Source organism: Mucor mucedo (assembly GCF_025094135.1).
Source record: "Mucor mucedo strain NRRL 3635 chromosome Unknown EV154scaffold_7, whole genome shotgun sequence".
Taxonomy (NCBI): domain Eukaryota; kingdom Fungi; phylum Mucoromycota; class Mucoromycetes; order Mucorales; family Mucoraceae; genus Mucor; species Mucor mucedo.
In genome coordinates, this window is record NW_026252291.1 from 416,118 (window position 1) to 441,630 (window position 25,513).

Consider the following 25,513-nt stretch of genomic DNA (forward strand, 5'->3'; position numbering starts at 1 on the left):
AATAAAGCGTGGCTCTGAGAGCATCTATCACATTAGACGACAAAGTCGAACCAACTGAGATTGGTCTAGGAATGACAAGCAATTGGAGGTGGAGACACTTTATTACGGGTAGTCTAGCAAATAATATTGTGTAATTATTTAGGATAGTATTTGTTACGTACATAATTATCTCAAACGTAATACTATTGGAACCGATTAGGATTATTCCATCCCAAGATTAACATGAATACAGCACAAATTTCTTTACAGTCTTTTGTATAATGGTGTGTGTATGAAGTAGCTGCCCCACGTAATGGAGTTTTCGGATATGATGTTAGTTTTTTTTGAAAGCGCAGGAATAACGGCATAATAACATACCTGAATTGAGACGATTCATTGTAAGGGCATGTCTTTCCAAGATATTGCATCGCGCGGCTACTGTGGCCCACTTTTAAGCTGGACCTTCTGAGTTAACCCTCTTTTTAAATTATTGTTGTCAGTTTAGACTGTACCACAGAAATTAAATCCAAAACTTTCTGTTAAGGTTTCAGAGTATCATGACTCGTGTCAATAACTTATCCCAAAGCGTCATATTGGTATTGGTTCCTCAGCGATCACCAAAGATATTCGGCAGAAATTTCTTTGTTTATCGATCGTCGAAGGGAGAAGCAATTGAAGACAGGCAAAATTATATTCGTTGAAAGAAATAACCATTTCAAAAATGGCTCAAATGATTTCAGCAATAGTGACCAAGAGTTATCATTTTTTTTTTTTTTTTTTTTTTTTTTTTTTTTTACAGCGTCATATCAAGCATGGGTTCTCTCTTCGAAGGGATAAAAATATGTACGTGGAAAATAAAAATGTGTCTCCATAGTGCTTAAACTAAATTCTGAATTCCCGAAAAAAGGAAGGCGAAATCCTAGAAAACTAGGTGATAGATGATTCATTCGTCAAGAGTGCATTCATTTTCTTATGTAATCATTAAGCGTCAAAATCAAAAACGATTTTGATTTATAATTGTAACAAAGCAATGCCAATCAATATACAGAATTATTTAGTTACATTTAATATACAAATCATTCAATCAGCAAAGTCAATACAGGGGAATTCTTGATAAAGTAGCTTTGGACATGTAGCATTTACAGTATGGAGTTTTAATAGAATAAAATTATGTACATTTTGCCTCCTCTACATGTTCTTCAGGCAAGACAGTAACTGCTTCCTTTTCTTCGTCACTTGAACTCTCATCATCGCTACCCAAACAACCTCTTTCGTCGCATCTAGTCGAATTATTTTAGTAGATAGCTCCCTTGTTAGCAAATGATAGACTCTACCTCTCATTATTCACATATTTTGGATCTATAACAGCGCCAGGGAAAGTATAAAGACCATCTCTCCAGAACTTCCAAATTTTTTTATTCTCATTGTTACCGTCCTGACTTAACTTGATGCTCTCTTCGCTCAAAGCACCACCTCCAGGTAGACTTGGATGCTTCAAATCCCATTTTAACATTCGACATAGCTCTGGCACAATAACATCACTATCACCAAGTAGTTGTATATCAAATGTCATATGTGTGATAGGTGTGCGATTGATGAGGATTTGGGGTACGCTATGAGGTATTTGTGACATGATTTCGGATACAGGTGACACTTTTAATGAAGAACCCATGACGATCAATAAATCAACTTGCTCTGTATCAACAGCAAGTAAATTATCAAATTCTGCAGGAAGTCGTTCACCGAAAAATGTAATGTCCTAGTTAATTTAACGCTTAGTAAATGTATGTATATATATATAACACTAACGATCAAATATGCAATGATTGTACATACAGGCTTCATAATTGATACACCGCCGTCAACTTGATCTTCTTCGCTTTTATTAGGCTTAGTTTCGAGAGCACATTTTGGACATGGGGGTACTTGCTGAGCCATTATATATTCCTCAATTTCCTTGCCATCCACTTTATATCCACATGTAACACAGCTAGCAGTAGCGAAGCTTCCATGGCAGTTTACAAGTCTTTTGATGTTGGCTTTGTGTTCCAACGTGTCAATATTTTGTGTGTAATTTCTAAGCAGTTTTCCTTTTTCTTCGACTAACTTTACAAATAAATGACTAGGACTAGGTTGATATTTAGCAGGGTAAAGTTCTTTGGCAAATGAATAAAATATCTCGGGTGATTCGCGAAAGTATTCAATATCGAACATTTGTTGAGGATCATCTAGTTCATATTCCTGTAATCTAGAGTATATTCCTTTTTCTGATCTAAAATCGGGGATACCGCATGACACAGAAACACCGGCGCCTGTTACGATCATAATATTATTAGCTTTAGCCAGTAGACTAGCTACATCATCTAAAGTGTTGACATAATCCAATCTACGTCGTTTACGTAAGTAACGAGTAATAACACTTTTTAAAATCGGAAGTAGCTCAATATCGGTAGCTAGTAAGGCTGCTTTTGGATGCTATCAGACAAATTAGTATCAAAATAAAGTATATATTTAACCATCGTTTACCATGTAAATATCGAAAGCCTCTAACATTTTGGGAACAGGAATCGATTCTTGCATCAAATACTTGTCGATAAACTTCATTAAACCTAATTTTACATTGACAGTTACCAACTATGGTGAATCAAGCAAATGCACACACATACCCTTTTCTCTTGCTTCCTCTTGGAGTTGCTCTTTTTCTTCTTCAGTAAAGCTTGTCCATGCTTAAACAATGTATTAAAATAATGTTAAATATCAGTAAAAGCATATATTTTACCCTGTTGATATTGACTTTCATCCTCAGGTCCATCGACATCGACATCGTCTTCGTCCAAGTGAAAAGCAGGGTGTGATAGCAAACCCTGATCAATAATACTGCCATCACTCTCACTGTCACTTCCACCTGTGGCCCAATCTTGATCAGTTTCCTCGTTGTAATCGTCGAAAATTTGATCGTTTATTGAAAGAGATCCTGTTGGTGCTGGATCGTCTTCATTACTAGCATTTTCTATTTAAAATTGAGTATTGCTTATATATACATCAGTTGTATTTTTTCTTGCTGTGTACCTTCTACTTTCGCTTTTTTAATTGAATGATCAGTGTTACCTAATTCAATATCTTTTTCGCTAGAGAAACGTTTCTTTGACGGAAAGTCTTCTCCCTCTTGACTATCTAAAAACTGATTCTCATCTTTGCCATTCATAATGCCTTCCATAAAGAAAGAATAAGCCTTGTTTGTATTTTTTTATCACTTGTACTTGTGGAAGCTTAATGACGTGACTGGTTTTAGTATGTTAAATGATTTTCCAGCATTTGCCGACTTACAGGATTTTGATTTTTACCTTACTTTTGGATGATATCAGATCTAAATAATACTTATCTTAAATCCTTTTCAGAGTGTCGTCTTTAACAAATCAATTGCAAATCTGGTGTGGTAAGCTTCATGTATGTCAACTTTAGTTGTTCTTTATTAAAAATGAAGTTCCCATCATATTGCCTTTGGCATCACTCACACCGTTCAAAGTGTCTGTTTCACGTTTAAAAAAAAATCTTGCAGCTTAAAATTCATCGATTTCTGCGTCAAGAAGGTCATCAACAGTCTTCTTTTTCTGGGAAACACTACATGATACCAGCTACATTACAACGTAGAAATTGCATACTAACAAGATATTGTATTGTACATAAGCCGTCTGAGTTATTGGTTCCGTCTAGTTTATAATACATTATTAGTTACAAGAATTGTTCATTAAAGTGGACATGTTGGAACCTTACTTTTTCAACCAGCACAGTGAGCGATTATGAAGACAAAATTTCTAGATTTTCCGAGCAAAATTTACAGAACAAGATCGGTCTTTAAGTAATTCCATTTAATTTTATTCCAAGGATACTTAAAACCGCCAACAGTTACTTGAGAGCTAAATTTACTGCTGTATTTTTATTAGTATCTACTGGTTATAAAAACCCCTAATCTGATATGTCTGATAGCAGTGGTCCAAAATGGATTAAATGAGAAAAACTCTTCAGCTACTTTTTTTCCTAAACAACATCGATATATAGCCTTAATCTCTGAAGATATTTACTTACTATTTAAAAGATCATTTTCATTAGATTACTAACTTGGTTACTGGGCGTACTCCTCTTCTGGGCGGTTATTATGAAGGGTGGCTCTAGACAAATTTTAAAATAGTTTAGGGCAACGTAGATATAACACAGGTAGACGAGCTTTGAGAATTAATTGAAAAGTTTTAAATAGTCATTCCTTTCACAATTAACTTTCATTCTTGAAATCAAGTATCATTTGTTATGATATTGTTTTAGCAAAAAAGTTATTCCACGCCCGTCTCCTGACTCAGACAGCTAATTATGAAATATGGAGGCACCATAAAACTGACTACGCCTCATAAAATAAATATAGACGAAACTCGCTTAATTGTAAGCCTTACATGTAGTCGTGTTCAGTAGAATATCACTTCCTAAACAAAACACGTATCTATTTTGATAAATTAGACGAGCCAGTTACATACCATAGTTGTATCTCCATCTTCAGAATTATATTGAATTTTCTATATTTAGTCTTCCTTCTAATATCAATAGGTATTACGATACAAAGAGCATCTTACAAAAACATTTCTCGGTATTGATGAGGGTGATATACCCCAAGACATTAGAACTAGAAGAATTAAACAAAAAGCACAGGCATGAATTATATCTAAACCTTTATTTTCACAAAAATAACTTAGCTGGGACAAATCATAGATTTACTAACTAGTTATGGCGATTCTTCGCCATTATTTTTCTGCTAATATTTATATACGCTATTGTCAGACCAAATTGTATTCCTTTCCTAAGCCTTTGTGCGAGCCTTTAGTCCATTCTGTAACTTTAAATTCAAAATAAAATTGACAATTCATCTTATATATAAGTTAGATTCTACTTAATTCTTAAGACTTTTCGATTCGCTATCAGCTACCAAAAAGGAAACTCCAATGTATGTTCTTTCAGACTATTTCCTGCTTGTGGTTGTTTAAACCGCTAAAAAAAGCCTGGATGTGGGAAAGTGTAATGTTAGCTAACTTATTATGGAAGCAAGAAATTTAATTGATTCTATTTTTTTACACATCTTTATTTTTGTTTTTAGCTTTATGTTTAATTTTACTTTTACTTTTTTTTGAAGCCTCAGTTATGTCAAATTAAAAGATTAATGCCCATAATAAACTTTTGGATAACTCCTAATGACTGTCGAAGATGACATTCGTTTCTCAGCCATAAGTTTTCTCTCCTGTCGAGCCCATTCTTCAAATCTTCGCATAATTATACCAGTGCTATCAAACTCTCCTTCACGTCGGCCATGGTCTTCTTTCTTCTCAGGTACAGCACCTTCCAGCATACGTGTTTGGCCCCAAGAGAAATCATCAAAATGCCAGTAAGCATATGCGGGTAAAATAAAATTCCAAATTGGTAGTGACAATAAGTATACACACATCCATCCAATATATACCATTTTACGAGTCGTCAGTGCGATCAGTATTGCAGGTAAACCCAAAATTGCAGCTAAAAGAAGTAGCGGAATGATTGGAATCGGTGTCACGAAAAACGAAATTATAATGAGGTAGACAGTGAATGAAATAGCTGCAGGAAGAACAACAGTGCCAACTAATTCCATGAATACCACAAATTGCATAGAGAAACAGAAAGTACCACAAAGATCGCGAATGAGTACTAATTCTAATAAGTTATGTACAGTTGAATTAATCCATCTTCTTCTTTGGGATAAAAGGACTTCAAATGTATCAGGTACAACGGTTTTGCATACCTTTGGAACAAAATATTAATATGATGTAAAATCTAACCAACAAAAATTGCACTTACAGCTTGTGGCACAAACATCATTTTTCGTTTTGGAAACGTTCGTAACATCAGTGTCGTTAAGTATCTGTCTTCACCTAAAAGCAACAAGTTCTTTTTATGCAATGTATCAACGACATTCTCACAATACATCTCTACAATGTCGGATGAACAGAATATAGGGACATAGCGGTCACCCTTTGGTGCGATGATACGATACATACAAAAACATCCAGGAAGACAAGTAACACCGCCAAAGATGGACTCAAATGCCTTACTCATATGATGGGAAATATAATATTCAAAAACTGTTTGTTTTGTTAGAAATATGAGTGACTTAATAATATATACACTGACCTTGTATAGCAGTAACCCAGCTATCAGCCTTATTTGCAATCTTGGTCTCTCCACATAGACCCATAATGTAAGGATCTCTTGACATACATGCAATCATACGTGCCAAAGAGTCTGGGTATACTTTGGTATCAGCATCAACCTTGACCAAAACAAATTGTTAAAATAAGAAGAAACGACGTCATTTTTGCTCGAATTAACGCTTACCATTAAGCACGTTTCAAAACGAGAAGGATGATTTCCGGTCAACTTGACTATAGCTTTGCAGAACTGGTATTCTAGATCGCACATTCGTTCTCCGTAATAAACTTTTTGCATGGTATTCATCAGGATAACTTGGCTATCTCTTTTACCACGATTACCAGGCTTTTTATCTTTTGATTCAGCCTCAGTGCCGCATTTAATAATAACAATCATTGGAACTTGTTGTTGTTGGTCCTCGGGAGTGTCTGCACTATAACTGTAATAACCTGCATGTACTTGTGCCATATTATGACGCTTCATACCATCAGCAATAGCTACGTAAGAGGAAGGTTGAACCTGATCTCTAGCTACAATATTTCCTTTCATCATTGACAAGACAATATCTGGTGTTGAACTACCATTACCGGATCCTGTAATAATACCGTCGCATATTACTAATAGCATTTTGTGAGAACACGGATAATCCGTATTTGCCAAGGAATCGAGAGTTGTTCTTAGACCTTCTTCCCCTTCCGAATAACATGTAACAACCATAAAAGTATGGATAAGATCAAAGTTAAAATTGTATTGGCTCTTAGCTTGGATATTGGCGGACGAAATCCCTTGAGACAAAGTACCCCCTCCTTCTTCAAAATTTTGAAAAAACTGGGAGCTCAAGGTATAAGGTATATCAGGAGTAGCTGTATTGATATCGGAACTTCCAAAAGTGCGTGATCCATGTGTTGACTTTGGTGAACCAGGCTGCGTAAAACGAGACGTGGAAGGAAAAAATCGTTTTTTTGATTTTTGAGCTTGCGGTGATTGAGACGATGAAAGAGATTGTGAAGCCGAGGATATTTCGTCACTTGTCAGTGGATTAGGATTCGGAATAAAATCACGTTCACTATTATCGATTGCTGATACAGATGCAACTTCCGGGATTGACGCGATACTTTGTGTCCTGGGATAATGCATGTCTTCTGCATTGTTCATTTCCCATTGAAGTACTTGTTCTTGTCGCTTCTTTCGATCTTCGTCAGATTCTTCCCGGATACTTCCCAGTTTCCACGATACAAACCAACCAAAAACAAGGGCCAAAAAGAAACGAATTAAAACAACCCCAAGAATAACGGCCAATGATACCCATAAAACGATATCAGAAATAATACATCCGGTTGATCTAGTATCAACCACACCGACTTTGAGAATGTCCGTCAAACATTTACCAATTTGTAGTCGATCGGCCGTAGTACTGAGCCAGTATGTGGCATCTCTTCCAATAAAAGCATTTCCAGGACCAACAATTTGTGCTACCTGGATTGGCAATGGGATGTTTGGAGTTAAATATCTTAGACGTGACAAATCAAGCACGTTTCTATAGTAAACAATGTTAGGCTTTTGTACTTTATAATGAGAAAATGAGGAAGCAATTACCCATTGAATGCTACCAAACTTGTTCCAGGTTTTTGAATATCAGTCCAGTTGTAATATATATCACCAATGACATCCAATCGACGCAAGGCGATACGAGATTTTGTGCTGATATGACAGCCGTTCCTTTGTGCATTATCTGTATTACTAACATCTGGGTTGTATCTATCCAAGGAAACACAAGGAAAATAATTTGCTACATTGCCTTTGTCATCGTCTGGCTGTATGGGGTTTAAAATGCCTTTGCAATTGTAATTTACAGTTTGAAATAAAAAAGATAAATCACGGCCACCAACACCTAGTTCCTGTAGATCACCGCTTCCTGGCATATCTGGAACCGGGGTAGGATGTCTAAATGATTTCAAATCAAAAGCCCTTCCAGAAATGACAATATGATTATATTCAACACCTGTAGGACGGATTCGATTAGGTTGTCTACCACAAACTGTTGTATTAAACCCAAAGGTTAAAAACCCTACAATAGCGCATAGAAAGATAATCACTTGAACCAAAGAAACTTTCTCGCGCCATGCCTGCTGCATTTCCTTGTCTTTAATTCCTATAATAAAGTAGTTTAATAAAGCATCTTAAAGTCGAAAGTAACATCTGTGGTTACTTACCAAAAGTTCGTAACATGAATGGAGGAGCCCACCAGGTTAATATCCAGCTTGTTGTTACCCAACATGTGGGTGGTTTTCGTGGATTCTTTTTGATTTTCTCATTATCATCTGTATCGATTGCGGCTATTTCGGAGGCTGTTGATAAGTATTGAGCTCTTTTTAAATCTTCTGGTCTTTGTGTTCGTTCGGGCCTTGAGTCTGTTGGTAGTTCATTTCGCTTAGCACTACCAGGTTTATGCTGATACAGTTGAGGCAATCCAAAGTTCGATGGACTCTGGATAGACTCCGGTTGTCTTGCTACCCCAGAATGTTTTTGAGATCCTGTATTTTGAGATTGCTGGGGCATAGATGTGTCTACATTGATACTACTTTCTGAGCGATTTTGGTTTCTTGACATAGATATTGGCGGTAGCCCATTCAATTCATCTCCCTTGGGATTTTCCGAATTATTTTCCGAATTACCCATCCTTTATGCCAATCAGGAACAAAAAAGAAAGTGAAAGGAATACAATCGTATGTTTATGAAGTGAAAAAATACAAAATAGAAAGTAACATTCTCTAAGCAAGTCCAATTTGAAATGGTTTATAATTTCGGAAAAATGAAGGATTTTATTTACTTGTCAATGCTATAAAAGTGTTCAAAACATCTTGGACGGTTGGAAGTCTCCAGCTAGCCATGGTCTTTTTATCCTCTATCCCAACTATAATTGAGAAAACAGGCAAATCCGAACTAACAACCTTTTTTAAAATTTTAAACATATCTTCATCAGTTTTATCATCGCCACAGCACATAATAAAGTCAATTTCTCCATTAGCTGAAAGCAATCGTTTTATAATTTCACCCTTGTTAGTAGCAGTGGGACGCACCTCCAAATTTTTTTTTCCAACTAAAATTTCCACCGGCAATTTGGATAAGATGGCATTTTCCAAATGATTTTGACATTCTTTCGATTGGAACGCCCCATAGTCGGGGTCAGAAAGCCCGTAGTGCCATGTTACAGAACACCGTTTATGTTCGATGAAACTTCCTGTCGTTCTTTCGGCATAGTAAGTGAATATCTCAACTACATCATGCTTCCAACCCATATCGAAATGCTCCAATAAGTTTATCCATTTAGAACTAGAAGGATATTTTACAAAACTACCGTGTTCCGCACTGAGGCCAATACCCTTGACTTGTCCGAGCCATTTGTCTAATGTGGCTTCATCTCTTCCTGAAATAACCCAGACTTCATTATTAGGGTCATTACAAAGTAATTGGAGTGCCTCGAGCATAGATTGCGAGGGAGCGCTTGAACCAGGAAATTTTCGAACAGAAGACAAAGTCCCCTAAATTTATCTTTTGGTTTAGTAAGGATAGGCAACCTTAAATTAATACATACATCATAATCGAAACACAGAAGTCGCTTCTTTGATTTTTTGTAATTTTTCTGAAGTGAATTTCTTTCCAAGAGTGGTGTATGACTAGACTGTTCAGAAGCAGCAATTGATTTTTCCAAAACATTTACAAAGGACATAGCCCAGAATGATGCAGTGTGGGTTTTTACATGATCCAACATTTGCTGTAGTAATTATGTTAATACACAATATACATTATTCTCTATTACTTACCATATGTCTACCGTATTTTTCCTCATCTGACATTACCAGCGCATCGTTGATAGCTTTTGCCACACCAGCATAATCCCAAGGATTAACCATTAGAGAAGAACTTAATGATCCAGCAGTACCCGTTAACTCTGAAAGAATTAACGGCCCATGTTTTCCTTCTCCTTCTTGACACACAATATATTCTAAGCTTGTTGTGTTCATACCATCTCTGTTCGCAGTAATGACAGCCACATCAGCAGCTGTTAAAAGAGCATAATATTCATCAAGTTGAATTTGATGATGAAAGTGATGAACAGGAGCAAATTCAAGTGATCCAAATGAATTGTTTATATGGGCTACGAGTTCTGACACTTTGTTCTCGAGTTTTGCTGATTCGTTTGTTGTGCCTTCAGTCAATTGGATCATGACTACTTTATTTCTCCATTCAGGAAAATCCAATAGGAATTTCTCGAAAGCAGCTAGTTTCTGAAGGACGCCTTTAACCAAATCCACTTTGTCTTTTCCAACAATAATTTTTTTACCACTGTACATTTCTTTAATCGCATCTGATTTTGAACGCACGCTAGGGTCGTTACACCTTGATGCAATATCTTCGGGGGCGATACCTATGGGGAAAGTACCTACATGACAGAAATGGCCATCTAAACCTCGAAGGCCTTCTGGTGTCGATTCATATCCTAATACTCTAGTACAAGTAGATATAAAGTGTCTTGAATAAGCATATGTCTAAACTCTATAAATTATTTTGAAAATGCGATTTATTTATAGCTTTTTTTTTTGTTTTTTGGTACCTGAAATCCAACAAGATTTGCTCCGATCATCCCTTTCAAAATTTCTTGCCGCTCTATTGATGATGAATAAATTAATCTTAAGCATAAATATCGATTTTGGAAAGTTACTAGGTAAACATCTAAATATTTCTGATGTTGGAAATGGTGAATGCACGAAAAGTCCAATTCTAGCTTTAGGATGTTTTGCTCGTATCATTGAAGGGACTAATAAAAGATGATAGTCGTGGACCCAAACTGCGATATAAAGCGTTAGACATAATGATACTGATCAGCATGATAATACCTACTAATGTCGCCGTCTTGATATATTTCCGATGCAAGATCGGCATACCGCTGATTTACTGCCTTGTATGATTCCCATTGCTTACTTTCCAGTCTACCATCAGTCGCATTATTCCAAATGATATAATGCAGTAAAGGCCATAGCACTAAACAAAATGAGTATCAAGTATGTTATTAAGTTATCCGTACTCTACTTGTTTTGCAATATCCATCATAATGTCCAGCAACGCTTTCATTGTCCACAAATATAGGTAAGCAGAAGTGGTTTTCTCGTAGTTGTTTCTTCAAACAATTTTCTTCATCCAGTGATAATTCCTCAATGGGCAATCCTTCTCCAGTACTTATCAGGCCAGTCCAACCTATATGAAGAACGTCCCATTCTTTTTTTAAAGAGTGAATTCCTCCATACATTGCACCATGTCCCCTTCGAGGTGCAAATTGCCAGTTTCCATCTTCTAATGCTATTTCATAAGGGATTTGATGAGTTATATTAACGATTCGTCCTTTTTCCTTTAATGCTGAAGCAACAGTCATATTTTTATTGGTGTGTAAGAACAATTCAGTTATTATGTTGCAAAAAGTTCGCCCTATATGGCTAAGATAAGCGATAAGAGACTGCTTATTGTGCAACCTTCATCATAACCATGCGGTAAATCCTTTGAGCAGCATATTTTATCAAATGAGGTGCACAAAAGAATGAAGCATTTTAACCTCCCGTCTAAAATTCAGATGTTGTTCTATATTAGCTTTATTTTTCGCGAACGAAGCAAAAATGGTTGGGAGACAAAGTAAAGACAGTATTCAACGGATCCAACCGACTCTGGTGGTACCAACAAGGGCTGCATTAGTCAGGCGGATGAAAAGTGGAAGAATTAATGTGACACAAAGTGTTAGCGTTCGAAACGAAATACGCCGTCGAATATCTCATACATATCCATCTACCTTTGGTATTCCCGCTTGATGAAAGTAGAACTTGTACAAGGTATATACTTTATTGAAACCTGACTATGGTCAATCACCAACTTTCACTCTCGCATGTTCAATTGACAAGAAAATAAGTGAGCGGTTTGCCTAAAGCGATAAAAAATTGAGAATTTTATTCATGAGCAAACGTTGGCGCTTGAAACCCATATCTACGTCGTAACTTAAAAAGACGTATCTTTGCTGAATTTTGCATATGATGTTGTGAGTGTCATCGCCATTATCAACCCGAGAAGGTCATAGGTTACAAGGTAAACTCGGTTGAAGGACAGACTAAAGCTTATGATTGGTATTATAAAAAGTGTTTACATTGAATATAAATGACTACTACCTTTACCATACAATACAATGGTTATCCATCGACAAGTTTGATTTAATAAGGAACATATAGGAAGGAAACTTAAGTTTGTTACATTATTTCATTTAAATGCTTTATATATATCTAATACTTGCTTAAGGGTAATTATACCTATCACAAACTAAATTTTCGGGCTGTCTCACAAAAAGTGTAGAGAAAGAAAGAGAAGGAAAATTAGAGATTGCATGCTTGTGCGACATGCCTGTGGAATACATTAAAACATTACGGTCTTGGCTGAATAGATATTTTAAACAACTTTTAAAAATGCATGTTTTGATAGAGAAACTAACATGTTGGGTTTGGTATAATTTATCTAAATATCCAAATGATTTTACTGCTATCTAAAAGTCATTTCATTTGTCAGAATTTATAGTTAGCAGAGCGTGACGTGTTTTAAGAACCAGTTGCCGCATTTTCGTTTCGTACTTTTTTCTAATGTAACCCCTTCTTCATTTTTGTTTTTATCTTTTTTTGTAACAAATAAAAACCCTCAACATAATGGTAACATTTTTTTCTGTTCATTTTAAAAACAAAGAGGCTAAAATTGTAAATTTTATCAATCTCGTTTTAAATATTCCTCATAATAGGATGAAAGACAAATACCTCTCTCGGGAGTACAGCAAGAAGAAGAACTTATAGACCAACCAACACCAATTGAGCCTGTTGCTATAAACTCTGAAGATTTAGACAAACCCATGACTGAAGTAGAGCCTGTCCCTTTATTATCAGTAATTGACGATTGTTCGTATTCTAACTAAAACAATACATAAAGAATTATACTAACACTTTCGTCTGTTTGCGCGCGTGTGTCATATAGTCGAGCAAATTGCCAACAAGGAAATGTCACCTGTTGAAGAAGAAGTGATTGAAACTAAAGTAGATCATTGGACAGTCCCTTCTTGGTCTCAGCTAAACGCTCGTACTGTTGGACCTGTAATTAAGGCAGGTGGTCATGACTGGTAAAATACATATAATTTCTCTTGTTTCAAAAAAAAAAAAGAGTACTAACGTTTAAAGAAAAACTAGGCATATTCTCATGTTCCCCAAAGGCAACAATCAAAGTGATTACGCTTCTATTTATTTAGAATTGACAAACGCTAAATCGGGTAACGCGGATGAATACGCGTGTGCCCAATTTGTGGTATTACTTTCCAAACCTTCTGATCCTACTTCATACATACTTCACAGTGCTCAGCATCGATTCACTAGTGATGAATCAGATTGGGGATTCACTCGTTTTATCACCTTGGATAGTGCAAATGACAGCAGTCTTGAAAAGTATCTTGAAGATGATTCCATCCGCATCACGACGATTATTCGTGTCGTTAAGGATGCTACAGGTATTTTATGGCATAATTTCGTAAATTATGATTCCAAAAAAGTCACAGGTTATGTGGGTCTTCAAAATCAAGGTGCTACCTGTTATATGAACTCGCTTTTCCAGTCTCTTTATTTCACAAACTCGTTTAGAAAAGCAGTATATCAAATCCCAACTGAAAACGACGAACCTGTCAAAAGTGTGGCTTTAGCTTTGCAGAGAGTTTTTTATAATTTACAATTTATGAATACTGCAGTTGGTACTACCGAATTAACAAAATCTTTTGGTTGGGATTCATTTGAAGCTTTCAGACAGCATGATGTTCAAGAGTTCAACAGAGTTCTACAAGATAATTTGGAAATTAAAATGAAGGTAACGAGGGAAAGAGAAACAGTGTTTTCGCATATTTAACAAGTCTTTATTGCGTAGAATACACCCGCTGAAGACGCTATTAAGAATTTGTTTGTCGGTAGAATGAAGAGTTATATCAAATGCATCGACGTTAATTTTGAATCCTCTAGATCCGAAGACTATTACGGTATGTAATATTTCTGCTACACTCAGTTATTAGATTGGAAGTTAATTTTTTATTTTATTTTTTCGCTCAGATATCCAATTGAACGTCAAGGGATGCAAGAACCTCGAAGATTCTTTCAAGGATTACATCACAGAGGAAACATTGGAGGGTGATAATAAGTATATGGCTGAAGGCTATGGATTACAAGATGCCAAAAAGGGTGTTATCTTCGAAAGCTTTCCTCCTGTTTTGCATTTACAATTAAAACGTTTTGAGTACGATATGATGAGAGATATGATGGTGAAGGTATGTACAAATGTGATAATGATTTTGGTGAGTGAGTATTGAATTCACATACCCTGTAGATTAATGATCGTCATGAATTTCCTACCGAAATTGATCTCGAACCTTATCTCAGCGAGAATGCTGATAAATCACAAGAGCACAAATATGTACTTCACGGGTAAGCAAAATACAAGCTATATTTATCCCTTATGTTAATTTTCTTTATTGTTGACAGTGTGTTAGTACATAGTGGTGATTTGAGCGGTGGTCACTATTTTGCTTTTGTAAAACCCGAAAAAGATGGAAAATGGTAAGCCTTATTCCCACTTGCATAATTTGTGCGCTAAATATTTCTATTAGGTTCAAATTTGACGACGACAGGGTTGTTCCTGCAACAATTAAGGAAGTATTGGAGGAGAATTTCGGTGGCGAACAAATGGGTATGCCTGGCATCAATATGCGTCCCAATGGACGTCCCATGAATCGTTTCACCAACGCCTACATGTTGGTTTATATCCGTGAATGCATGTTAGATAATGTCTTGGCACCCGTTACTGCTGAAGACATTCCTCGTCATTTAGTGGAACGTATTGAAACAGAAACTCGTATCCGCGAACAGAAAAGAAAAGAGAAAGAAGAGCAACATCTTTACATGAAGACCCTGATTGCTAGTGATGAAACTTTCAAGAGCAACCACGGTTTTGATTTTGCAAATTTTGATGAAAAGGATGCAGCTGAAAACCGTATCATGGCACTTCGCGTCAGAAAAGATCAAGCTTTTGGCTCTTTTAAGGAGGACTTGGCTCATAGTATTGGGTTACGGCCAACGGATTTCAGACTTTGGTTAATGGTAAATCGGCAAAATCGAACTGTTCGCATAGATATTCCTATCCCTGAAGAGGAATATGAGTCTACATTGGACGAAGTACGTCTCAAGTATGCTACCAACCAACCAGCTCTTCGATTATATTTGGAAAGATGTGACCTCTACGATGAGGAAGGAAAAGCTCTTTTCCCTGTGACAAACACAACAGCTTCTGCTGGTATTTTGATTTTCATCAAGCATTTCAAACCCGAATTACAACTCATTCATGGTGTCGGTCATTTATATGTTGGCAAGGATGCTAAAGTACATTCTATTTTGGGTGCACTTCGAGAGATGATTGGATTCAGTGAAGATGAAGAAATTTTAATCTATGAAGAAATCAAGGCCAATATGATTGACCCTGTTGATTTTAATTTGACTTTTGCTCAAGCCGAGCTTCAAGACGGCGATATACTTTGTGTACAAAAGAAATTGACTCCCGAGGAAGAAAGCATTGTTATAGCTGCAGGCGGTCTTACTACTGTAGATTCTTTCATGGGCTACGAACTCGGTAAAGTTTCTGTCTTCTTTTCTCCCCTTGTTCCAGATGAAGACTCTCCCGAGTTAAGGTTGATATTGCATAAAAGTATGGGTTATGAAGACATTGCTGTTCGTGTAGCTAGAGAATTGAATGTTGATAGTGACAAAATTCGTTTGATCAACCCTTATATTCAAACCAACAACAGAGCTACTCTTAAAAGATTTGCGGGCATGAATTTGGGCAAAATTTTACAGACCGCCTATGCGCCTGGTGGAGGCGCTTTGGCTCAAAAGGCTAGACTTATATATGAAAAGTTGGATGTAAGTTTGGAAGAAATTGAATCAAAATGTTCCGTCCAAGTCACTGTGTGTACTCCTACATTGAAGGATTTGCAGATCGTAGAACTTCTATTACCAAAGGACAGTGGTATTGTCGATTTAAAGGAAGCTCTGGTAGCTAAAGGAGTTCGATTTGAGAGTAAAACAGGCACAAGAGATCTTCGTATTTTTGACGAGGTTAACGGTAAATTTGACAAGGAATACACAGACAAATTATGGAGAGAAGCGGTCTCTGCTCGTCCCTTTGTTAAGGTTTATGCCGAAGAAATTCCTGAAGATGAGGCAGACATGGATCCTAATAACGATGCTTTTATCAATGTATTCCATTTCCAGCGCTCTCCAAGTCGCACGCACTCTGTGCCATTCAAATTTGTGTTAAAGAAAGTGAGTGCACAAAAAAACATGAATCTGTATATATCACTAATATTTGATTCATATTCAGGATGAGTTATTGGTTGATACATTGAAACGTCTTCAGGCACGAACTGGGCTGGATGATAAAGAATGGAGTAAAGTCAAAATTAATATAGTGGCCGAAGACGAAGAAACTACTACATTGATAAGTGAAGAAGATGATACACTTTTCTCAACATATACACACAAGTCAGGCGACATGATTGGATTGGATCATATTGACAAGGCCACCAAGATTGATAAAACTGGTGCGATTTTTATAAGAGGTTAAACCATTAAAATAAAACATTCCCTTTTTTTTTTTTTTTTTTCTCGTAATCCTCCGATCTGTGCATAAATATTTACACTTCTTATTTCATTATTATGCTTAACCCTTTCTTGTTTTTTCGGTTATTATAATTATGAGCGAAAAAGAATCACAATCATTTAAAGAGGTATTGTTTATGCTTATTGTCAAACATAACCCCCTTTAATATATATCTATATTTTTTTTTTTTTTTTTTTTTTTTTTGGCCAGACACGAAGCAGCGAACCAGCACCCACAGTATGTTTGTAAATTAATTTAATCTACAATTCTAAAAAAAAAACCAATTTATACATATTAGAACTCGATTTCTCCAAACAGACAACGACACATTGAAACATTATCAGACTCTGAAGATTTTACAGGTTCTTATACCAGTTATTCATCCTCAGGCGAATATTCTTCTGTAGGTGACGTATTAAATAATGCGAGTAACCGCGATAAAAAAGCCTTTTTTAAGCCTCTCTCCGTCAATGAAGGTAATACGGACTCTCAGTTTAGTCATGGCATTCTGAGTCAAGTCTTTAAAATGCAAAGCCTCCTGGAAGAATACCAGACCTCCTTAACCGCATTGGAGATCGAAAAGGCTGACAATCAACAAGAGCTCAATAAATTCGATAAGCGATTAAAGGTCAAGGCTGAAAATGAAGGTAAAGAACCACTTTTCCTTCTGTATTTTTCGATAAACCTGATTTTGAGAGACATCTCCTAAAATGTTTTTTTTTTGAACGACCTCGATTTTTTAGAAAGATACAAAGAAGATATCTGGAACTTGGAATTAAATAATCAAGAATTGACACAGAAAATCAATGATCTGACACAAGATTTATTAAGGTCTAATTTAGACCATACGCGTCTATCGCGTGAAAAAACATTATTGACACAAGAACTTGACTCTTTCAAGGCAATACAGCAGTCTTGGGAGCAAAAATTGAAGGACACTCAACAAACTCATGAGCAAGAAATCGTTGCATTAAAAAAAACTTTACATATGATCAGAATTGAAAAGGATAATTTGTCAAAGCAGATTCAGGATCTGTTGATAGTACATACAACAACAGCAACAACTACCACGCTCCGTCACATTGATAGTAAAACAAACTTGCGTGATATTGAACCTACAACAACTGCACCCTGCCAAATAAAAAACACGATATCAAATAATTCACATAGAAGACATTCAAGACACGTAGAAATAGACGCTTTAACAAATTCACTAAACCAAGCTCATGAAATCATTCACACCATGCAGAATAAAATTGACCTGGAACGAGAAGAGCGAACTGAAGTGGATAAGCTTTTAAGGGAAGCCCAAGAAACCATTGAAAATTTCAATACGCAATCAATTCATTCACATCATTGTGAGCAGTCATCAAGTCATCAAAACCATACTTTGGGAGACGAATTAGCAGGATCGACAGACAATTTCAAATCGTTATCAACACAAGAGAAAAACGGATCGTTGGAACTTACTTACGTCATTTTACCTTCGCAGTCTAATATTGATATGAACGCCTCCCTTTCTTCACCAATCGTTTTAAAGAAAAGCAACGAGTCTGAGGGAGATATACATATTGTTAATGAGACCTATGGCTCATTATTAACCCAGCCTGAAAGCTATTTTTACAAATCAAGACGCAACCTACAAGAGGAAAAGAAAGCTTCTCCCTCAGCCATGTTTGCATCAACCGCAGTGGACAGTATACTCAACTCGAAACTAGAATTGTTTCCAGAAGTCAGAAAGAGACAGAGTGTGGATGAAGGCTTTGTTGCGGCCTTGACGAAAACAATGATTGGCGATTGGATGTGGAAATACACAAGAAAGGTGGTTGGCAGTGGGATATCGGAAAACAGACATCGTCGGTTTTTTTGGATACATCCATATACTCAGACATTATATTGGAGTGCGCAAGAGCCTGGTGCGAGTACTAGCTATGCTAGTACAAAGAGTGGTAATGTAATTATTATGAAAATACTATAGGATAAGTACATAAACTTACAAAAACAATAGCGTTGGTGGAATCTTTTATTTTATTGGATCATCTTGAAAAGTCGAGACCGCCTGGTATTCTAATCAAGACTCCTACTAGAGGATTGAAACTTGAGTGTGTGGATATGCCTTCCCATCATGCATGGATAAAAGTAAGATTAATCTTAATTACTTAATAAGGGAAGGCCTTAACTTTTTGTAATTAGTCTCTGCAATTTATATTAGCAGATAATAAGGAAGATATGCAACCACATTTATCAAGGCTAAGTAGTGTATCAAAAAGTCATTATCAAAATAGAAAAAAGTCCTGCACATTAGTAGAAGCCACACTCTCGTCAAATATGTTTAACAATTCAACCCTAGTTGATTTATCAACAACCAGCAGTAATTTTTTATCGAGACAACTATAAATGTATTTGTTAAATCTTTTCAATGTTTTTTATTTATATATGTGAGTGTGTGAGTGTGTGATTGTGTGATTGTGATTGTGAGTGTGCGTGTGAGTGTGAATGTGAATGTGTTTATACAGAAATTAGGCCAGTATTATTTTGTTTGTATGTTTGTGACTTTTGCTTATATGGTACATGTGATGAAATTCTTGACACGAGTTTATTATCTTTTTGTGATTTGGCTGGGATTTACAGTTTTTCGGCTACATGATAACGCAGGAATTTTGAATGTCACAGGAACAGAAGAACGACGTACATTGTTATTTGAAAGAAGCACTGGTTTTACATTTACCGATTCTGAAATGCTTGAACTGCTGGTTGAAGGACTTATTGGAGGCGTATCATTCCAGTCACAAACACTACTTGTATCCGTTGTATGGCTCCCATTTGTCATTGAAACACAGTCACTATTGTCGACACTAACCCAAGTTTCTTTACGTTGTGCATATCGGAACCATTTTCTTCGTCGCGTATAGAAACCTGACCCATTGGCGTCAGAACTCCAATTTTTCCACTTTGATCCATATTGCCATGATTGTTTATCTCCGACCACATCTTTTTGCTTTGACCAGAATGGATCCATCCAGACCCAAGAGACACAACGTTGTTGGTTCATTTCGTTAGGAGGACCAATATATGTATCTGGTGGCAATGTAAAATCATGAAGTTTGGGAATAGGTTTTCCATGTTGATCTGACCTATATTAAAATTCTGTTTCAGTATGATAGTATAGTCTCTTTTATCATGATCATATTACCAGACTGGTGGGTCTTCTGGCAACAAAAAGTTGCTCCAACCCGTAGGAAACCACCATCTTTGATGATGATAGACCTGGAAGCAGTACGCGCTAACAAGGTCCGTAGGCTGTCTGGCACTCTGCTCGTCCTTTTCAGTGACTTTCCAAGAGTAGACCAATGGGGTGACCGCACGGACACAGGCCACACAAATCGGATTTGTCCACGGACTGTATAAACACATGATGGAAACAATCAATAACCACATTAGCGAAGCACATCCTGTTATCATGTGTTGGTGTATTAGCAGCATCCATCCTGCATACGTGAAGGCTAAGACAATTGTCGCACCAAATCCAATCATCGAACGCTGCTTTGAGGTGGCTACGGAATAGTATCGATAGTAAGCTCTACATAATGTATCACTTTTTTGAACCCAGGCTTTGATTGATGCTAATAAACACACGGTGTCTCGAATCTCGGTCAAATCGTGAATTAACTCGTTTGTTTCATCGACTTGTGTGGATTTACGCGTGGAAGGAAAGATCGTTTCGTGCTGAAGTATTGCTACAACCAAGATCAATGGCAATAGATACAATACGCATAGGTCAATACTCCACCAAATAATCAGGCTGAGCAATAAGGCGAAAGAGTGTTTGAGTTTCTTATTGTCTTTCCAATGAATTAATCGAATAAATAAAGCAGTGTAATGAATCAACGGTTGTAAATCTTTGACTAGACTCTCTATGGTAGAATTGTCAATGATGGTTTCGGGGTTTGCTTCAGAAGATAATAGCGATGAGCGTCGACCTATCTGCATTATATGTAAAGGATATAATAGCATATATGAGGAAGAAAAAGAAGGGATAAAAACAAAGTAAAAATTTATATATATATGCTAAAATAGCTGAGAAATAAAAATATTAATGGAAAAAAGAAGGGGGAAAAATTAAGGTTTTTATCACATCTTGTATCATTAATTAGACCCCTCACGTGACAAAAACAAGGTGTGCTCTTTCAGTGAAAGGAACAATGGTAACGAGAAATATTTCAATACATCATGTTATAAGCACACACAAAAAACTCTCATTGTATCTATTGTTTCAAATCATAAAGACACCTACTTATTGTCCTGCAGACAAAAGCATTTCCCAAATAGCAGTTCAACGTAATATTTTTTTAATTCTTATGTAAGTTTACATGATCTATTATTTATCAACTAATGTAACGAAAATGCATGCCATTTTTTTTTCATATTAAGAGCTATTTATCGTAACATTTGATCCATACCAGTAATAAGAAAGTTTCCAATCTTGCGAAGCATGATGATTCCTTTGTTTAGTAAAATTACAGTAAACTTATAAAACGTCAAATTGTGATTTTATTCTAAGAATCGTCTCTGTGTTACTCGAAGGTTTCTTTAAGATATCTGCATAAAAAACCCAGAGTTTATGTATTTAGATGATCGGCATCGATTACAACCCTGACAGCTTTGTTTTCTTTTCTTTTATATGACCTTTCATTATTGAATACCCTCTCTTTTTTTATTCTGATAGAGACGGCCAATACAGAATCTCCCAAAAAATAATAATAAAAAACAAAAATGTATCAGAAATGACAAATAACAACAATCCAGATGATATCTTTTGGACAGAAAAAAAAATTTAGTTACCTAATTAGCTGTTTCCTTAAAGGTTTCATGTCACTGATAATAAAAAATACACAAACAATGTCATCATGCACTATGTAAACGCTTAATTGAATGATTTCTACTACGTCTAGAACTCACAAATTACGTAGTGTCATACGTTTTGAGACAAAAGAAGTCTTCTTTTCAAAGAGTACACATTGTTTACATGATTGAGGAGGCGTTTGTTTTGCTGGTGTTTCCATCTACCGCTAGAAAAGTCACAAACCTAATTTTACTGCTCTCTGTTCCATAACACTTGAGCATATTCAGGTGCCACGTTCTTCTTTAATGATACTATCGTTCTTTCTCCATTGCTCGCTTTCTTAAAGCCAAACAAACATGAATGTGTTTGCCACTCACTGATTGGCTTAGAGTTTCATCCACCGAATTAAAATCATTTTTACGCCCTGGAAAAACGATTAGGGTTTCAACTTTTTTTCAAACAAATAACAAATGACAGCTGTATTGAAATTTAAGCAGTCGATAGCGAATCAGCTTTCAAAACATACACCATGTAATCCAAAGGATATCACCACCTTCATGAGGCCTTCCAAGCAAATGAAAGAGGGTCATATTTCGATTGCAGTACCCAAGTTGAATGCGTCATTAACAGATCCTACACCAAAACAAGACTTACCTGCATGGACTCAAAGCATTGCAGACAATGTAAAATGCCATTGTGTCTGACCAAAACAAACAAACTCAACTCCTTCTTTTTTTTTCTTTGTATATATGTATATATTCATATAGTTTGAACCCAATGAATTTATCGAAAAAGCAAGTGCACAAAACACAAACTTATTCTTCAAGTTTAGAGAACCCGAATTTATCAAACACGTATTGCAGCAAGTGTATCAAGATAACAAATCATATGGATGGTCTCACATACCAAAACCAAATAACGACACTGTCTTAATCGATTACAGCTCGCCAAATATTGCAAAACCCTTTCATGCTGGACATTTAAGAAGTACAATCATTGGTAACTTTACTAGGATTATTCATGAATCGTTGGGATATAATGTCATCGGTATCAATTATTTGGGTGATTGGGGAAAGCAATACGGTAATACAAATAAATCACTAGAAGTGTCCCCAACTGATCCCAGTTTATTTAGGTTTATTGGCGATTGGGTTTCAAAAGTACGGTGATGAGTCAAAGTTAGTGTCGGATCCTATCCATCATCTATATGAAGTATATGTAAAGATCAATGCAGACGCAAAAGATGACGATGTGATATATCGACAGGCAAATGAGTACTTCAAAAAGATGGAAGAGGGTGATCCTACTGCCCTAAAACAGTGGTCCAGATTTAGAGAGATGAGTATCAAATCTTACGCATCCATTTACGACCGGCTAAATGTTAAATTTGATGTTTATTCTGGTGAATCACAGGTCAATCCTTACATTTCCAAGGCACACGACATGTTAGACGAGAAGAAGTTATTGACCCGTACAGAGGACGGTGCATATGCAGTAGATTTAGAAACTTATAAATTGGATAAAGCAGTGATACGAAGAGCTGATGGAACATCGCTTTACATGACTCGCGATTTAGCAAGTGTCCTTATGAGAAGTGACTTATACCCATTCCAAAAGGGTATTTATGTTGTTGGTAGTGAACAGGCTGGTTATTTTAAACAAATGTTTCAAATATCTAAGCTAATGATGGATCCATCGTTAAATTTACAACATATCGGCTTTGGAAGAATTAAGGGAATGTCAACCAGAAAAGGTACTGTGGTATTCCTTCAAGACATTCTGGATACAGCCAAAGAAAGGATATTAGAGTACATGAACAATGATCAAGAAAAGAGCCAAATGAAGGACCGTGATGCAATTGCTGATCAGCTGGGAATGTCTGCTATTTTAATTCAAGATATGAAATCAAAACGAACCAAAGATTATGAATTTTCTTGGGATCGTATGACTGATGCAAAAGGTGATACTGGTGTCTTCTTGCAATACGCTCATGCTAGGGCCTGTGGCATTGAAAGAAAATCAGGTACAGAAATCAGTCCAAATGTTGATTTTACTATTTTGAAAGAAAAGGAAGCGATGGATTTAGTTCAATCTATAGCACAATTTCCTGAGATTGTGGAGGCTGCCTTTGCATCACTCGAGCCTTCCACTCTTGTTAATTACTTGTTTAAACTATCCCACGCAACAAGTGTTGCGAGTAAGTTTTTGCGTGTCAAAGATATGGAGCAGGATGTGTCTAAGGCACGCATGTTGTTATTCTGGTCGGCTCGTATCACCTTAAGAAATGGCTTGTATCTTTTGGGTATTAAACCTATCAAACAAATGTAAATAAATTTATCATTACATAACGATATATTGGAAAAACACTTTAGGACGTCATGTAATTTTGAATTCTCTTATTGCATGTTCATTGGTCTTGCATAGCGTAACTACCATTGTTTCTATCGATGACAACGTACCCAAGCGTGTCACATAACTATCCAAGGAATAACATCCATAATATTTTTCTTAACCAAAATTTCTCTTTAAAGTATAAATAGATTGGATCACTAGCTGACAACTGGAGTTGTACCACAGAGTTAAATTTAAATCTTATGTGTAATGATTTTCTCTTTTACCATTTTCTGAATGATAATAAAAAGGTGCATGTAAATATGTTTTCTTGGATGATGACACAGGAGAGTAGTAAAGGTGATAACTTATAAATGTTGTCAATACCGTTGTCCAACATTACAATTTTCTCAGTTCTTTACTACTAATATACATGTTCTAGGTTGATTGTTCATATCGTGCGGCTTTGTACTCAATCTTCTACAAACAGAGAGCTCAAATCAGCAATGGAAAAGCTATAAAAAGAGTATTCTATTGTTAAATAATGAAAACTCAAAAAAAAAAAAAAAAAAAAAAAATGATAATGCTGAACAGTTTTAACCTCCAAGCTGCTCATTTATTCCTCATCAAGAACAGTAAGAGATACCAATTGGTTTTACACAAAGAACCCAAGTGATTTAACTACAAAAAGTCAAAGATCTAAAGGTAAACCATGTACAATTTTATACGAATAAAATATGCATTAACATTCTTTTTAAAATATGGTGGTCAAGCTGTATACGTGTATAGGGAGCCTAAAGGATACATATAATACAGTCATTATTCTACTAAATGAGTCCCAAAAGAACTGTAAATATAAGCGAAATCTATCATCAAATACAAAGCATCCAAAGAAAGGGAAACAGGGCTGAACAATATCCTTCATAGACACCCATTTTAGATCCACAGTTGTTCTGGGAGATGAACCTCGAGTCGATCAGAAATCTTTATCTCAAACGGTAAATCCAGTCGCTAGTTTTTTCAATGTATATTTGTTTGGTCTGATAACACAGTTATGCCCATATGAACTTTGACCAAGTAATGCACACTTCATTGCATTGTTAAATGAGGTCTATCGTGAACTGTATGTTATTGTGTAGTTGAGTGCTGATCATTCTTCTTACAGGTAACAGACATGAGCAAGAAAAGAAGAGCGTTTGTAAACTCTACTTCTTTCTCATAACAAATAACAATGTTCTCTTCTACCGTGTGTTATCTCTTAGATTCACTTTCCAATGAGTTGTGTATGCAAAATTCATATTTTGGCATTTTAAAAATAAGAAATCGGAGTTTAAAGTGAGAAAAGTTTCTTACAGTGTTTACACTTCAAATTCAGAC

The 25,513-nt window shown here is 36.0% G+C and overlaps 7 protein-coding genes across 7 annotated transcripts; 3 read left to right on the plus strand and 4 right to left on the minus strand.

Moving 5' to 3' along the window:
• Positions 1 to 1,022: 1,022 nt before the first annotated feature.
• Positions 1,023 to 3,191, minus strand: EV154DRAFT_493630 (DHS-like NAD/FAD-binding domain-containing protein). The gene is made up of 6 exons (XM_051599825.1): positions 3,049 to 3,191; positions 2,759 to 2,989; positions 2,646 to 2,705; positions 2,506 to 2,588; positions 1,816 to 2,454; positions 1,023 to 1,738 (listed from the first exon to the last, which is right to left on the minus strand). The coding sequence occupies exons 1-6, from the start codon at positions 3,182 to 3,184 to the stop codon at positions 1,310 to 1,312; spliced, it is 1,578 nt and encodes a 525-aa protein (XP_051462557.1). The 5' UTR covers positions 3,185 to 3,191; the 3' UTR covers positions 1,023 to 1,309.
• A 1,988-nt stretch (positions 3,192 to 5,179) lies between these two features.
• EV154DRAFT_412118 (chitin synthase-domain-containing protein) lies at positions 5,180 to 8,880 on the minus strand (the record flags this gene model as incomplete). Its single annotated transcript, XM_051595495.1, has 7 exons — positions 5,180 to 5,794; positions 5,851 to 6,134; positions 6,184 to 6,322; positions 6,388 to 7,738; positions 7,798 to 8,330; positions 8,473 to 8,638; positions 8,699 to 8,880. 7 exons carry the CDS (start codon positions 8,878 to 8,880, stop codon positions 5,180 to 5,182), a joined length of 3,270 nt encoding a protein of 1,089 aa, XP_051462558.1.
• Positions 8,881 to 9,006: 126 nt separating this feature from the next.
• Positions 9,007 to 11,875, minus strand: EV154DRAFT_435724 (glycosyltransferase family 20-domain-containing protein). Its single transcript, XM_051596797.1, has 7 exons — positions 11,293 to 11,875; positions 11,104 to 11,244; positions 10,925 to 11,050; positions 10,817 to 10,869; positions 10,026 to 10,751; positions 9,797 to 9,976; positions 9,007 to 9,743 (listed from the first exon to the last, which is right to left on the minus strand). The coding sequence occupies exons 1-7, from the start codon at positions 11,630 to 11,632 to the stop codon at positions 9,024 to 9,026; spliced, it is 2,286 nt and encodes a 761-aa protein (XP_051462559.1). The 5' UTR covers positions 11,633 to 11,875; the 3' UTR covers positions 9,007 to 9,023.
• A 952-nt stretch (positions 11,876 to 12,827) lies between these two features.
• EV154DRAFT_456906 (uncharacterized protein) lies at positions 12,828 to 16,964 on the plus strand. The gene is made up of 10 exons (XM_051597386.1): positions 12,828 to 12,938; positions 13,025 to 13,178; positions 13,255 to 13,396; positions 13,464 to 14,127; positions 14,185 to 14,293; positions 14,364 to 14,578; positions 14,638 to 14,735; positions 14,793 to 14,867; positions 14,918 to 16,625; positions 16,684 to 16,964. Exons 1-10 carry the CDS (start codon positions 12,936 to 12,938, stop codon positions 16,924 to 16,926), a joined length of 3,411 nt encoding a protein of 1,136 aa, XP_051462560.1. The 5' UTR covers positions 12,828 to 12,935; the 3' UTR covers positions 16,927 to 16,964.
• Positions 16,965 to 17,056: 92 nt separating this feature from the next.
• EV154DRAFT_592159 (meiotic cell cortex C-terminal pleckstrin homology-domain-containing protein) lies at positions 17,057 to 19,460 on the plus strand (the record flags this gene model as incomplete). The annotated part of the gene is made up of 6 exons (XM_051606911.1): positions 17,057 to 17,089; positions 17,173 to 17,199; positions 17,261 to 17,609; positions 17,706 to 18,911; positions 18,971 to 19,101; positions 19,156 to 19,460. 6 exons carry the CDS (start codon positions 17,057 to 17,059, stop codon positions 19,357 to 19,359), a joined length of 1,950 nt encoding a protein of 649 aa, XP_051462561.1. The 3' UTR covers positions 19,360 to 19,460.
• Positions 19,461 to 19,828: 368 nt separating this feature from the next.
• On the minus strand, positions 19,829 to 20,241 carry EV154DRAFT_398489 (uncharacterized protein; the record flags this gene model as incomplete). The annotated part of the gene is made up of 2 exons (XM_051595233.1): positions 19,829 to 20,096; positions 20,156 to 20,241. Coding segments are annotated over 2 exons (354 nt in total), but the record flags the coding sequence as incomplete, so codon positions are not given.
• A 2,012-nt stretch (positions 20,242 to 22,253) lies between these two features.
• On the plus strand, positions 22,254 to 24,180 carry EV154DRAFT_435729 (putative arginine--tRNA ligase, cytoplasmic). Its single transcript, XM_051596798.1, has 3 exons — positions 22,254 to 22,488; positions 22,573 to 22,888; positions 22,941 to 24,180. The coding sequence occupies exons 1-3, from the start codon at positions 22,276 to 22,278 to the stop codon at positions 24,131 to 24,133; spliced, it is 1,722 nt and encodes a 573-aa protein (XP_051462563.1). The 5' UTR covers positions 22,254 to 22,275; the 3' UTR covers positions 24,134 to 24,180.
• The last annotated feature ends 1,333 nt before the right edge of the window (positions 24,181 to 25,513 follow it).